Genomic DNA, 15390 nt, shown 5'->3' with positions numbered 1-15390 from the left:
CTGCCTGGGATGACATGATTGACAGACTTCGATGCTTTGCCATAGATGGCCTGCATATGTCACCCCTGGGGTTCTGGATACTGGCCATGGCTCTTGCCACCCCTATAGTGTCTTTTTTAGGTGGTGTTCCAATGACCAAATTACCACTGTAAAAGCTACAAACAAATGCAATTTGAGGGTCATGCTGCTCAATGCTAGAAGTCTAAATCTCAAAATGCACTTGCTAGAAGTACTCCTTAAAATGGAGAACATAGACATTTGTGCTGTAACAGAGACCTGGTTCAAGGCAGCAGAAAGCACCCCTGCACTACCAGGCTACAATTCATTCAACACATTTTGGCCCCAGAACTTGGACCGAAGCTCCAAAGGCGGTGGTGTCTCCATATTCATAAAGGATGTGCACACCTCCAGACTGGTAGCCCAACATAACGCATCTGAGATACTTCAGGTGCAGCTAACATTGGGTAAGGCAGTGATTCAGGTCGTAGTCTGCTATAGGTCCCCAGCCATGTCCCAAGATTCACACTCTACATTCCTAAGCACCCTGGAGAATATTAGGGTCCAACCTAACACTCTCATACTGGGCGACTTCAACTACCCCTCCATTAACTGGGAAAACTACTCATGTACCAATACACTTGCCCAACACTTTCTGGAATTCATTAATTCCACTGCCCTGGACCGACTCATTCTTACCCCCACTTGAGGTAGCAACATCCTTGACTTGGTCATTACTAACATGGGCAACCATTGCTCCACACCAATAGTCAACTCCTCCCTGGTTAGATCCGATCACAAGCTAATCACCTTGGAAATCCATGTCCCTCCCACCCCCCTGACAAAGGTAACCACCATGAAAAACTTCTCCAAAGCTAACTTTGGGCTCCTAAAAACAGAGGTGGCTAACTTCAGGGCACCCATGCAAATAGAGAATAGTTGCATGACTGCCATATCATACACCAATGCACTGTACAAACACGTACACAAATGCATGGATCTCGCCATACCCAATAGAACTAATATGCTCTCCTCAAAAAAAAGGAAGCCAATCTGGTGGTCCCCTGCCATAAACAAACTCTACAACAGAAGGAGGAAACTGATGCGGAATAAGGTGAAGTCCCAAGACTGGAAAGACTCCCTTATCAGCCTCAGCAAAAGGTTGAGATCCCTCATCAAATCCTCTAAAGCTAGCTATGAAAACAGAATTTTATTTATTTATTTCCAGTTTGATAACCGGGGAGGTCCACTGGGCTCAAAGGGCCCATTTTCAGTGGAGGCCCGGGAAGAAAAGCTCCACATTAAAAACAATTTCACAGATAAAACAATTAAAACAAGCAAGCAATGAAAATTATACATAACAATTAAACAGGTAAAAAGCTCCACATTAAAAACAATTACACAGATAAACAATTAAACAAGCAAGCAATGAATTTATACAACAACAAATAAACAGGCAAGCAAGGAATAACACATTGGTACAAATTGCTTAGAAAAGACAGGTATAGGAAAAGAAGAAGAGCTAGAGGAGGATTCCCTTTCAATTCAAGTTCAAAGGGTTGAATAGTAGGAAGAGTTATTTGCAGAGAGAGTAGAGGGAACAAATATACAGCATTTATAAAGAGTGTATATAGAGGGGAATTTGTTATTAGAAAGAAGTTGAGGGTGGGGAGGAGTGAACAGCAGGAAGTAGAGAGGTTTTGATGAGGTCAGGTCTGGAAGACAATTAGTGGGATTTAGGTCTGAAGACTAGAATTGCAGCAGATAGTAAAGACAACGACAAGGCCTTCTATAGTTATGTAAAGAATCGCCATGGCAATACCCAGATTTGCTCTAAACTGGACATTGATGATCGTGATTATAGGAACAACCTCATCTTTCAGTGGCAGAGAAAACCTAGGCAGAGCAGGTCCACCTTAAAAATACGGTTACGAGGTCTCAGAGTTCGCGAGAGTCATCATTTTCATCGACAGAAGCAAGCAGCAGCATTAACAGCAGGAAAAGTGTTTAATTTGAGGAATTGAGTGAAGGAGGTGTCCAGCAGGGTGAGCAGAGCAGTGGTCAGAGAGTGAGCCCACAGCAATCGAAAAGCAAGCGCAACCGGAGGTGGCAGAACAGGAAGAAATGAAGAAGATCAGAGAATTGGACATTTTGGACTTAACATTACTTATGATGTTGTCATCACATGTAATGGGGAGCATAATAACAGGTATGTCTTGTATAATGTAAATAGTTCACATTCAGTGAGTCAAAGTGAAATGTTAAATATTATTAATCTATCAGATCTGCAGTTAGATGATAACATGTATAGTTTACTTTTGAAAGGAATGAAATTTGTGCCAGTATATTTTCCAGCCTTGGCAGACATAATGTTAGAAATATGTGCTTTTTGTCACAAACTACATTTAAAGGCATTTTTTTCTAAAACAAAATTCTGAAAATGCAAATGGTAATGTAATGTGTAGCATTGATGAGGATGAGGAACCATTACTGGATTTGTCACCACATGAAAATGAGTAAGTAGATATTTTTGCTTATGAACAAGAGCTTGAAAGTAATAGGGATAGTGTTGGGGATGGCTTTTCATATTACACCTGCTATGGAAAATTTAGTATTCCTAAGGTTCCTTATGTTAGCACTTTTCATCCGCCTAGAACTGTCTTAGCCATAATAAATTTGGAGAAGGTGTTATACAAACAGTTGCAAGTTGAATATAAGACGTTTTATGACAGTTATAAGCCCCATAACTTGAAAAAGCATGAACAGAATTCATTATGGCAGTTAAGAAGCTTGAATAAAGATTATGTTTTTGCACAGGCAGATAAGGGGGTAATTGAGTAATAATGTCTAGAGTGAAATACAACAATATGGTGAAGGAATTGTTGCATGAAGTTGGTGTTTATGAACAGGTGCAGTCAAATGTTCTGGATGCATATAATGACTTGTTGCTGGAATTACTTGAAAAGGGAGAGAGACTGGGATTTTTTTTCCACCACTGATGTCAAAAAGTTACATGTAAAACATCCTAGAATGGCTAAGTTTTATGCCATTTCCAAGGTACACAAGGACTTAACAAATCCCCCTGGGAGACCCATAGTATCAGGGATGGGGGGATATCTCCAGAATATTGGTATTTTTCTGGATGCACAGTTGAAAGAGCATTTTAAGTGAGTCCCTTCACACATTAGAAATGGTAAAGAGCTGACAGACACTTTGGGAGGCACTGAGTGGCAAGAGGATTGTTTCTGGGTAACTGTTGATGTTAAGTCCTTGTACACCAATATTTCTCGTCAGTGGGGTCTGGAAGCCTTAGCCAGACTATTGGGGGAAGGTCCCAGAAAACGTTATATTTTACAGCTGTTGGAGTTTGCACTGACACACAATGTATTTAGTTTTGAGGACAATTTTTTTCTACAGGGAACAGGAACTGCTATGGGGGCATCTTTTGCCCCATCTTATGCTATAATTTTTATGGGTTTTTTGAGGAGAGCTGTGTTTATAGGAATACATATTTTTTGGAAAATGTTATAGTTCTCAAACGCTATATTAATGATTTGTTTTTTATATGTAGAGGGGAGATTAGTCTTTTTGAACAGTTCATGTTGGAACTAAATCAGAATCAGTATGGCATCACAGTATCCTGTCAAATTCATAGATATAAGATACAGTCTCTAGATTTGGAGTTCTTTGTGGATAAAGAACTTTAAACAATTTTATAAGGAAACAGCGGCTAATAACGTTTTGAGTGCAGACAGCATGGATCCAGAACATTTACTTGATTCTCTCCCTTATGGAGAATTCAAGCGCATTAGTGACGATGTTCATGACAGAACCACATTGGATGGGGAATTTAACATTGTTAGATGCAAGTTGGCGAAGACAGGATATTCTGGTCAGCTGTTAAGTAGGGCTGAGGAAAAAGTGAGAAAGCAAATTGCTGGTCGGAGAGTATGGAGTCATGCAATATATCATAGGCGTGGAGATTATCATAAAGTGGGCAAGGATGATATATTTTTTGTTAATAAATTTTCCCCTTTTTCAGCTACATTGAAGGCATTAGTGCACAGGTTTTTGGCCTATTATACAGCAGGATGAGGAAGTGGGCAACATTTTCAAGGGCAGGGTTGTTTTTTTCTCATTTCACAACCTGATGGAATTATTGAACGGTAGGATAAGTAGGGTGGAAACTGGTTCTAACACAGTAGGCACCTTTAGATGTGGAAGGTGCAAGGTGTGTGACAAAGTTAAGAACATTTCAGGTACTTTGATTAATGGAAAGAAGTTCATTGCCCTGGGATCTTACAATTGCAGTACCAGTGGGGTTGTTTATGCCATTGGATGTGATTGTCTACCTGTAAAGTGGTATACAGGCCAAACCACAAGAATGATGAAAAGAAGAATTATGGGGCATTTGGGGGATGTGAGGCATGTTAGGCTTAATAATCCTGGGGCCCAGCATTTCCACGCTGTCCACAATGCTAACACTAGCAGTTTATTTTTTTCTGTTATAAACAAACCTTAAGCAGTACAAGGCATGGAATATGGGCACATTTTGTTAAGGATGGAAGGTAGCTATATTATTAATTTTGGAATTTTGTAGCCCCGTGGGCTTAATATGGAGTTAGATTTATATGTATAGGATGAAATGTTTCAGTACGCATTATTTTATAAATGCATAGACATATAGGATGAATGATTTATATGTATAGGGTAACATATTTAAGTATTTTTTAATCTAAAGATGTATGGGTGCATTGACATGAACTTTTTAAACTATTAAGTTAAATGCAATAGAAATGTAAGGGGTTCCATTTGAAAAGTTTTTTGATGCACTTTAAATGTTTCTGAAGCACTTTAATTGCTCAGGATGCACTTTAGATTTAAATTTTCTTGACTCACTTACTGATAAACTATTGTAGGGCAAAATGTTTTAGTATTTGTTAATCTAGAGATGTATAAGTGCTTTTGTATGAACTTGTATTTTAAAAGTTTTTTTTGATGCACTTTAAATGTTTCTGAAGCATTTTAATTGCTCAGGATGCACTTTAGATTTACATTTTCTTGACTCCTTGTTTAATTGATCAACCATTGTAGGGCAAAATGTTTTAGTATTTGTTAATCTAGAGATGCATAAGTGCTTTTGTATTAACTTTTTAAATTATAATGTTAAATGCTATAGGAATGTAAGGGGTTGCACTTTATATGTTTTGATGCACTTTGTTTCTGAAGCACTTTACTGCTCAGGATGCACTTTAGATTTTAGTTTTCTTGACTCACTGATTAATTGATCAATTATTGTATAATTGAATTGAATAATGAATGTAATGAAATGTATATAAAGTATACCATTATTGTGCATGATTATTCCTGGAAGGCTTGATGATGAAGTACTAGGAACACAGTAAAAGTGGATGGTGACCATTTCTCCAGTTGTTCAGTGTGTTTTTTTTTCTTATTTTGGTGAGTTGGTTCATGGAGTGGTGTCTTTGGAGTGATTATCAACTCCCCAAATGATGTTGACATCCTACAGAATTCCTCACTGAGCCCAATGACTGGTTTCAGAACCATGGCCTTAAGCTCAATACCTAAAAATGTGTCAACCCAGTTCCCATGAATTACCACATCGATGGTAGTCTACTGAACACAGAAGGCGTTATAAGAGATCTGGAAGCACAGGTTGACAGCAACCTCTCTTTTGACCACCACATTGCCACTGTGATCAGAAAGTCCTTCCATATGGCACATCTCATTACTAAGGGTTTTGCATCCAGGAAGAAAGAGGTCATTGTCTCACTCTACTCTAGTATAATGCCCCATTTGGCATGTACCTCACTAGACACCTGCAACAACTGGAGAGGCCACAAAAGTACCTCACAAAGAGGATCCTAGGCCCTAAACACTTGTCCTATATGGACAGACTCAAAAAACTCCAACTATTCACTGTCTCATATCGCCTACTTGGAGGAGATTTCTGCTTGACTTACAAAGCCATATTTGACCCAGCCCTGTTAGAAATGCTCCATCTAAAGAAATCCCAATCCCTCCGCACTACACACTCCAGAGACCTCAACCTCATTATCACAATCAACAGAACATGCTGGAGAGACAGATTCATAACCCAGAGACTGCCCATGCTATGCATTAGACTTCCCATACTGTCAAACAGAGCACCTCACTGGCCCTCTTCAAGATAAATCTTGATGAGTGGATGGGAAATAGAAAATTCTCCCCAGGGATCACTCCAGTGACTCTACTTGACAGAGGCACTGGGAACTAAGGTCAGGTGGCATGATGCCAGGGTAATCCTATGGGCTAGGCTTGTAAAGGCTCTAGGGCCATTAGCCTAGTACACACTTATGAACCTATGAACAAGGTGTAAAATTAAATAAAAATGATATGAGAAAAAAATTACTCTCTTTATATCCCATCTAGTGATTAGTATGATCATCTTGGTGGCCTTAAGTGTAAAATAATTTTGCAAGCTTGTGGAATGTTGAGATATGCTATGAAGTCTATCCTGTGATGAGTCACAGTATTGACTATTATGTGCAGTTCTGGGGTTCATATGATAGCAAATCACTGCAGTGGAAGGCAGCCATAGTCAAGTGGCTGGATAGTTTGAAACAACATGAAGTTTGGTAAAACACCACAATATTACAGCATGATCACCTTGTTACTAGGAAGGAAATAGAAAGAGGGTCGTTGGTGAAATTTATTTATTTATTTTATTTTACATTTGTTGACCGGGCTAGTCTAACTGGATATATTTCCATTTTCAGTAGAGGCCCGGGGAGAAAAGCTCCAACATAGTACAAACAGTATTATGCAATTATGTAACAAAAACAAAAACAAGTACAAAAAAAAATAAGAGGTATATACAATCAAAAGAAGGCACTAATACAGCATCTGAATAGGACTGGATAGTATCCCTTACTCCATTATAATATTAGTGTAGGAAGGTATGATTTTTGTGTAAAAAGATCCAGTGATTGTAGCGTTAAAGGGAATTTCTTTAATACACTGGGACATTGAAAGAGAAATGGAACTTGCCTGCTTTAAGTCACAGACAATTTATATCAGGTGGGTCTAGGTAAATGTGAAAATATAACAGAACTGAAAAAGAACAAAAACAATAGCTGTTTTGCTCATTGACTCATAATGCTCTCTGTACCCAGACCACCACTATAGCTACCTGTGTGTGTGTGGGGGGGTGGGTAGGGGGATAGTGGGGGGAGTTGCCTGTTCTGTTCTCTCTTTGTGATATTGCACACTTCCAGGCTAGGAGTGCATGCTAATGCAAGACCCCATGATTACAAGCCTCTGCGTGTACAGGTGCATTTTGCAAGAGGAAGCACAGTAATGGTTTCCATCTGCTGTACCGCCATTGCATGCATTGTAAGACCAAGCTTGAGCAAAAGAATGGAGCTTCTCAACAGAGTGATGGGTAATGAGAACATTGTCTCTGCAGGCACTGTTAGGCCTATGTAGGTTATGTTATAGACGTAGCAGAGGTCTTCCAAAGGCTGTCCTGGTGATGCATAGAGAAGCCAGAGAAATAGGCATAGAGGGTAGGTGGATCTTCCAAAATACTTAAAAATGTATTTAAGATTGACAGAATGAACAGAGAGGGTGCAATGGATCTCCGTTTGTGGAAATGTTGTCTCCGTGCATATTTAGTAGTGCAGTTGTAGCATGACAAAGTTCTGGTATGAAGCCTTATTTATGTTTTTATTACAAAGTAGGGGTTTTATCACATTTTTGCCAAAGGGATCTAAATGTAATTCTTAACCTATTAAATGTAAATGTAACTGGGCTTTTCTTAAAATTGAATGGTGCTGCAATAATGTATCATACATAAGCATAGTAGCATATTAGTTTCTTTCCTGTCATGTTGTTTTTTCAGATAGCACACCTTTCTTCATTTACCAAGCAATACCCCTGTGAATACTATCTGTTTGCCTTGGTATTTGGGGGGATGGGTGCATGTGACAAATGATAGAATATAGTAAGAGAGAGAGAGAAGTGTGTGTGTGTGTGTGTGTGTGTGTGTGTGTGTGTGTGTGTGTGTGTGTGCTTGTTATGTGTATGTTATGTTTGTATCTGTATATCTATATCTATCTGTATGAATAAATATGAATGCTTTGTCTGTATGCAAGCATGTATGTATGAATGTTTGTATGTAGGCACAGTTAACTATCTTTTCAAGGAAAAATAGTATATAGAAAATCTTTTTTTTAATATAATAAATATTTAATATAGTTTGTGTCTGCCAAAAGACACCTCATAGGATACTACAGTCATAAGAAGTTTCTGTTTGACAGAAGGAGAAAGAAAAACGTCTTGACAAGAAAGAAACATTTTTGCATGTACTTTCTATGGAAAAAAAAGCGTATTTCAAGCACATTGATGACATAGCACTTATTCAGCCTTTACCTTTTATTGAACAGCATGCCTCTCCTATAACTTTTGCAATTCCATGCGTTGGTTTTCCTCTGCTGAATTATTCTTTACATGCTGGTTATTCATGAAGAGCAAGGTTCTTACACTAAATAGTATTTGTAGGCTGGACAAGTGATGTGGGGATGGGAATTATAAGGGTAGGCATATGACATCACAGAATAGGGCAGCTCCAGTCTGCTGGGGGCGGAGTTTGCTCATTTAGCATACTTGTGTTAATCTGATCCTAGATCAGATGCTGCATGGTGAAAACTGTCTGGTTTGCTCACTACAGGTGGGGAGGTTGGGGGGGGGGGTGCTTTGGTAGTTGCTGCAGGGATTGAGGGCAAGGGGTTGCCTGAAGGTGGAGAGAGTGATGTTCCACGTGGGTGTGCCCCTTCTTTCAAACACTCTCTGATAGTGATATTCCTTGGCAATTGGGCTGAGGATCTCCTTTATAAATGAGGCTCCAAGTCATTAAATACATTTCTGCTGGATTATTCCAAGTCGTTGAGAGGCAAGATCAGGCAGGGCTGATAACCTTTTTTTTCTTCCTTTAGAAGGCAAATCTGTGTGTGTTTGCAGAAAACAGCATGTTTCCACTGCCACTTGGAATTGTTTTTCTAACATTTGCTGCACTTTCAGCAGCTTTCAGACTGGACAGGTCACCGGTAAGCTTTCAGTGTTATACATTGTATAAGATAGTATTTTGTTCATGAATACACATACATATTGACAGATGTATATATATATATATATATATATATATATATATATATATATATATATATATATATATAAATATATAGGCACAAACTGATATTATTAGTTTTAGCATCATGTTAATCATACTTTCCAATTAAGTTAAGATACTAAAAAAAAAGGAGAAACTGTGTTTGGGGATATCCACAGATTGTACAGGTTTATAAAGTCTTGCTTTTAAGAGAATTTCCAAACTCTAAGCCAAAGTGCGTGCATGTGTATGCATATATTATTTAGAGAAAAGTTTAGTATGAGTTTTAGCAGTCAGCGACACACATCAAACCAGAACATTTTAAAGTCACTTCTTAAGCTGTGCCAAACAAAAATACATGCATTAGTTCAAGACTGCTGAATCCTCTTTCACAAGCTTACTTTGAATGGGCATTTTTTTCATGCACAAACTTTTTATATGTGACTATGGTGTTTGTAAATACTGGATAATTCAGCTGCATTTCTTTCTCTCTCTCTCTCTCTCTGTCTCTCTGTTACTTCACTCTCTATGTCAACCTAAGTGTTTTGTATTCTTTTGTAATGCTCCCCAACATTATTGCTTACCTAATTCTGTTCAGCCCAGTTTAGCTGATGGCTATGGGGTGACTGTTTCAGCAATGACTAATTGATGATGGTTAAGAATGAAATAATATGGATTTCATTGTCTTTGGTAATATACATAAAAGAATGTGAATTTAGACTACACCCAAGCCGATTTGAAATAAAATGAGGAAATGCCCTTTTGTGTACATTCCTGTCTCACTTTTCTGGCTTTCAACAGCCTGATAAACAAAAAAGAGCTTAAGGCTACTTATTGTTTTGGAGTGGTAATTTCTATGTTACCACAAGTTATTTGAGGTTCCTGCTTTTTCTGATTACCAGGTAGTCTAATGTAGAAATTCATATCTAAAAGTATTGCTTAATAAATCCTATTCGAGTGATATCTTTGTCACTGTTAATGGAAAATGATTGAATGTTACAACTAATCTATACCAAATATTAACCGAATATTAACACATTTTGCTCATTTAATTGCTGCACTTTTTTCTGGAATTCTCTTTTTGACTGTTGAAGTTAGTTTCATCTGTACTTTGTGTGCTTGTGGTGGGAAAGGTCTATGTGTCCCTTTTGCTCCGCATGCAAAATATAATGTAAAGCTGCAGCAAATGACAGTTGTGATACACCATTTACATCTTGCAGGATCTAAGGGCAGGTGAGAAAACAAAATATTGCTTTATTTTTTGTGGCTGTTTCATTTTACTCCTTGTATATTCAAAACAATATTGTTTATTAGCTAAAATTCTAGATAAACTAGAATGCGTATGTGCAGACAAATTGATGCATATGTGTATAAGTACAAACCATTTGTAAAACTGTTCAGATTTCTGTATATTTCTTTTAAAGGCATAAGCACTAAGCAACAGTGATTGTGATGCATGTCTATAGGCTGTCTTATTACCGCACAGTATTTTTCTTCTGTTTGTACACTTCCAATCTTTTTAATTTGTTTGAATTATCATGGAGTACCAGTTCGACCATCTTTGGACATCTACGAAAAAAAGTCCATTTTGTAACTTTTTTTGTGACTACTAGTGTTGTTCTGTTTCAGTAAATATAGAAATTCAGAGTTCCAGCGTGTTGCAGTCATTAAGTACATTTGATTAAAAACCTTTGTAGGAGGCACTGAATTTCCTGTATAGCTGTGACATGTATGACTCGAGTTGTTGACTGATGCAACAGATGCAGAAAGAGGTATTGCTTAGAGCCTCCAAAGACCAACACTAGGTGCTGGTCAAAGATACTTTTTACTGGGTTTAGCCTTGCATAAACTTTCTGACTAAGGATTACTTTCAGCTGTAAGCCAGACATAAGGGTTCTAGAAGGTATTGGTTTAGGATAGGAGGTTTTTAGCAATATTTGTAGAACAGGGTAGCAGAGAAGTTGGTGAACAGAACCTAACTAAATGTTAAAGTTGAACTGAGTGACCATGGAAAACCAATGTAAGGAGATATATTTAATTAGACTCATATGCCCTGCTTGCTGAAGATGGTAATCATTCCACATGACTCCATCTGAAGAAATAGTTGAAAAGAGTAAACTACCCCTTCCTAATAGCAACTTATAACATTTTCTTAGGACTATCAAGTTACAAGGCTAGTAAGTATGAAACGATGCATTTCTGATTTTAGCAGAATATAAAATGAAGGGTCTGCCTTTCTGATACTGTATTATTGTCTTTTTCCTCTTCTTTCTCTTTTCTCTTTCTGTGTTACCCACCTCTCTGAAGATAATCATTATCTTCTGTTCTGTAATGTGAGTGAAGTTTCTCTTTCCTGTTCCATAATTCTGATATTTCACTACTGTGTTTGCCTCAGTTCATATGGTACAGGGTTTCTGTGCCATGTAATTACCACCCTTCCTTTGAAGAAATGCTTCTGCAGGTGCTCCTTTCCCATTCAAATGTGTTTGTCTGTGTCTCCTAGTAGTCTTATACATGAGTGATATTACTCATATATAGTTTGTTTATACTTTTTAAACTATCTGAGAAGGAACTTTATCACATACATTGTTGAATAATGCATGAAGTGAAATCATTATTTTTCACATGAATCAGAATATGTACAGCATTTCATACTGGGAAAGTAATTTGGCTCTTTTATAATAACTATGAAACCTTTCTCAGTCATATTATCGATTTTATATTCACAAATGCATTGCAAACTGTAATGCCATTAAGGTGGTAGCAAGTTGCTCTACTGAAGTCTTAAACTTAAGCAGACCATTTCATCAAACATACATAACCTGCCTTGAGGTGGTACAACCTTTGAGTGGGTTATATTGAATAAGGCGGCATGGGGTATGTGGGGATGGCCTCTACTTCACTCATGCCATAATATTTTCTGCTTTTGGTTGTCAAAGTTTGCTGAAGGGCTGTGTTCATATATTTGGTCTCAAAGAAATGTAACAGCAGTGCAGAGAAATGGTATTTTGCTTTTATAACCAATTAGCTGCATCTGTAGTATAGGACAGCATCCTTATATATCTGCCCTGGTAACAACCTGATCTACTAATAGCTTGGTGGTGGTGGTGGTGGTGGTGGTGAGGGTGGGGTGGGGTGGGCTAGGCTGTCTTACTAATATGGACATTAGTTTTCACAGACTGAAGGGACCCAGTTCATATGTCTGAAAGGCCATTCAGCAAAACTGGGATTAGCTAGTCTTTGTGAAGTTTTTTTTTTCAACCTATATTAACAATATGGCAGCAATATGTCATGAATGTTATGTTTACTTGGTCTTTGTTATCTAGATGAGACCACAGCTCTCTGCTTTTTGGCTGCTTTTGTCTGGTTTCATTATTTTCTCAGTTACACAGAATGCAATTGGAGGTTGCAGGAATCACACCCAGATCTGGAAAAATCAGTTAATTTATAAGTGCTCTCCACTGTCAGGTTTAGTATTTTGTATGCCTATTCAAGACACTATTTTTTTTTTGGCTAATAGTACTTTCAAAAGCACATAGGCTTTACAGATAGAGTGTTGAAGTTTCTGTATTAAATGTATTCCTAGAAACACAGAGATCAGAGTGCATTGTTTAAATCTGTTACTGGGGCAGACGTTAAGCAGTGAGATCTGAAATAAATATCTAAGGTCCTGCATGTTTGCAGACTAATCCTACTTACTTTCCTAGAAATTTAAAATAAAGTCAGATCCAGAGGAGTGGTACAGAAGCAGATTGTATAGCAGCAAGCATCTTTTACAGCAAGGCATTTTGAGAATCATTCTTCCTTACTAACTTGAGTGGGTGATAACATACTGCAAATGAAGGTGCAGACCCTACAGCTGCTGATGCCACTCAGAACTTGGCATCAGTTACTTGTACTGTATGAGCCTGAATATGTAAAAACTCATAATAAAGTATATGAGCTTGCAAACAAAATGAGCAAATGCAACATTTTAAAGTATTTTTGTAGGCCTCAGTACCCCAAAACATAAATTATTATCACACGTGATCCCTGCACCTTGAAGAAAGTGCAAGTGACAGGAAGTGGAAAACCTGCTTCACTCTTTCTCAGGGAGGCTGCAAGATCAGACCCTGCATTTAGCAGGCATATAGGAGCAACAGTGTCTCACCCGTGTGTTTCCTGATGACAGTTTAATAGTCAAACTTAAATGCAATGCAAGTAGATGTGTTATGAACTTGAATGATGCAAACAACCAACAGTACAGGCTATAAAAGAAGACTGATTTTTAAAAATGCTCTTCAGTAAAAATGACAATGAAAGTGTGTTTAGGGATTGTTGAAACTTGTTACTACAAACATAATATGGGCATGATCAGAACTGTACTGGTTCTATTTATTTCATTTTTTCTTAGCAGAAACGTCCATAAAGTCCAAAGCCTTCTAGCTGATTTTCTACCAACTTTTATCTTTTTATCCTTATGATAGAAATGTCCTTTTGGAAACAATTTTTATGATGCCTAGGTATATCTACAGTTTTCTCTGGAACATTCTAGTTACAGGTGAGACAGCTCTCAAAGATGCAATGAGTTTAAAAAAGCTATAGCATTTGTGTATTTTTGTGTGTGTTCGTAACTGGACAAGCAGTATCCTTCAAGAGGGGGTACTGCTGTGCTGTTGTAAATAGTTCTTAAATAATTAGGTACTGTTCCCAGCAGTTTGTAAATGACAGATTCTCACAGATTCCAGAAAGTGACAAACTTGTAATTTAACTATCATCTTGTTCCACTTGCTTTTACTTCATGTAACTCATTATTTTCACTTAATTAGGAAAAGGTTTGCTTCTTTCATACTTGGCAAATATTTGAATGTGAGTATACCTGACGGACTGTAACAGGCAAAATGAGTGCTGTACGCATCACATGTATGATATTTATGCTACTGCAGTGCAATGCAATGCAGTGAAACTGCGGGGCCACTTTCTATTTATAACCAGTTAGTTACAGCTGTAATATAAAACAACATCATACAGCCAACCCTACCATATGAAATCAATTTCATAAATTTTTTGGAAAAGCAATGTGGCCTAACCACATTCATAACTTAACACTTACCACCTGAAATAAGCATCTAGGATGTTCCAGCATTTTTCATCTGGACTGTATTCTGCTTTATGAGTCATAAAGTGTAAATCAGATTAGAAAGGGAGAACAACCGGTTTACAAAGCATAGCTTTCCAGCAGACCATCCTTTAGCTGGATCATCTTAATATTATGCTTTAAAATATTTTAGTCTGAGCTATTCTATTCTAAACTTAAAATGTATTTATTTTTTCTTTAAGGTACCTGAGCTTCTAGTATGTAATTATAAAACAAAGATACTAGACTAAAGTGTAATGTTGATATGATTGCATTATACTGTCCAACACCTTTCATTAGGGGTTGCTCTGTACCAAATCTCTTGTTTTTTTACATTTCGTCATTTTGCCTATCTCCTGGTATTTGGGGGTGGGTGTGTGTTTGTGTATGTCTGTGGGTTTGTGTACACCCATCTTCTGTCTGCTAAGTTCACAAATAAACTGTGATGCACTATGTCTATCACAGTTCATAAGTTATCTGAAAAAAATCAGTAAAATTTAGAGATGATGGAAACAAAATTAATTCCACACAAATACACTGACAATATGAATAATAGTAACAAGTAACATAGTGCTCATACTACACAGTCACACACACACACACACACACACACACACACACACACACACACACACACACACACACACACACACCTACCTGTATGTATCAAACAGCACCTGGCAACTAAATGTGACAATACACAGTAGGTGTGAAAAAAACTAAAATGTAAACATATCCTTGAAATGTGAGAAGGTAAAAGAATGTCCCTCATTTGCTTTTAATTTTTATAGCCTTGTAGATCTTGGATTTGTACAGGACTATGCTCAACTTTATGTTAGAGATTAGCAGTTACTTATTTATACTGCTAGAGTGAATAAAACATTATGTGGTTATCATATTTTTGGAGAGAAAATAATCATGTAAATAAAAAAAAATACATTACTTCAAACTTCATTAGCACAAATGTTGTTCCTTAGAAACCCTGCCCCACTATGGTCTTTAAAAGTTTAGTCTGCCTCTATTTGCTGATATCTGCAGTATGTTTCAAAAGCTTAAAATATATTTTTTGTAAAGTCATGTGTTGGGAAAAAAAAACATAGCTGGCAAA

General features: G+C 37.4%; 1 protein-coding gene and 1 long non-coding RNA gene across 6 annotated transcripts in view; one reads left to right on the top strand and one right to left on the bottom strand.

Annotated features, from left to right (window-relative positions):
- LOC122789057 overlaps positions 1-15390 on the bottom strand; it is a 229537-nt gene that overhangs the window by 26549 nt on the left and 187598 nt on the right. The window lies entirely within an intron of this gene.
- The window catches only part of LOC122788802 (SPARC-related modular calcium-binding protein 1-like), a 1601573-nt gene continuing 1594951 nt past the window's right edge, over positions 8769-15390 (top strand). For 2 of the 5 annotated variants that reach the window (XM_044055793.1, XM_044055707.1), the window contains exon 1: positions 8769-9104. In XM_044055793.1, the coding sequence (XP_043911728.1) occupies positions 9027-9104 (78 nt within the window). In that variant the 5' untranslated portion in view covers positions 8769-9026. Of the gene's footprint in view, positions 9105-10250; positions 10400-15390 lie in introns of those variants that run through there. The other 3 variants (XM_044056069.1, XM_044055892.1, XM_044056156.1) reach the window with 2 other exon arrangements.

Source organism: Protopterus annectens, chromosome 1.part0, assembly GCF_019279795.1.
Source record: "Protopterus annectens isolate FY-2018-M chromosome 1.part0, PAN1.0, whole genome shotgun sequence".
Lineage (NCBI taxonomy): Eukaryota > Metazoa > Chordata > Ceratodontiformes > Protopteridae > Protopterus > Protopterus annectens.
The sequence above is the reverse complement of the archived record's forward strand: the minus strand, read 5'-3'. Positions and strand labels throughout refer to the sequence as shown.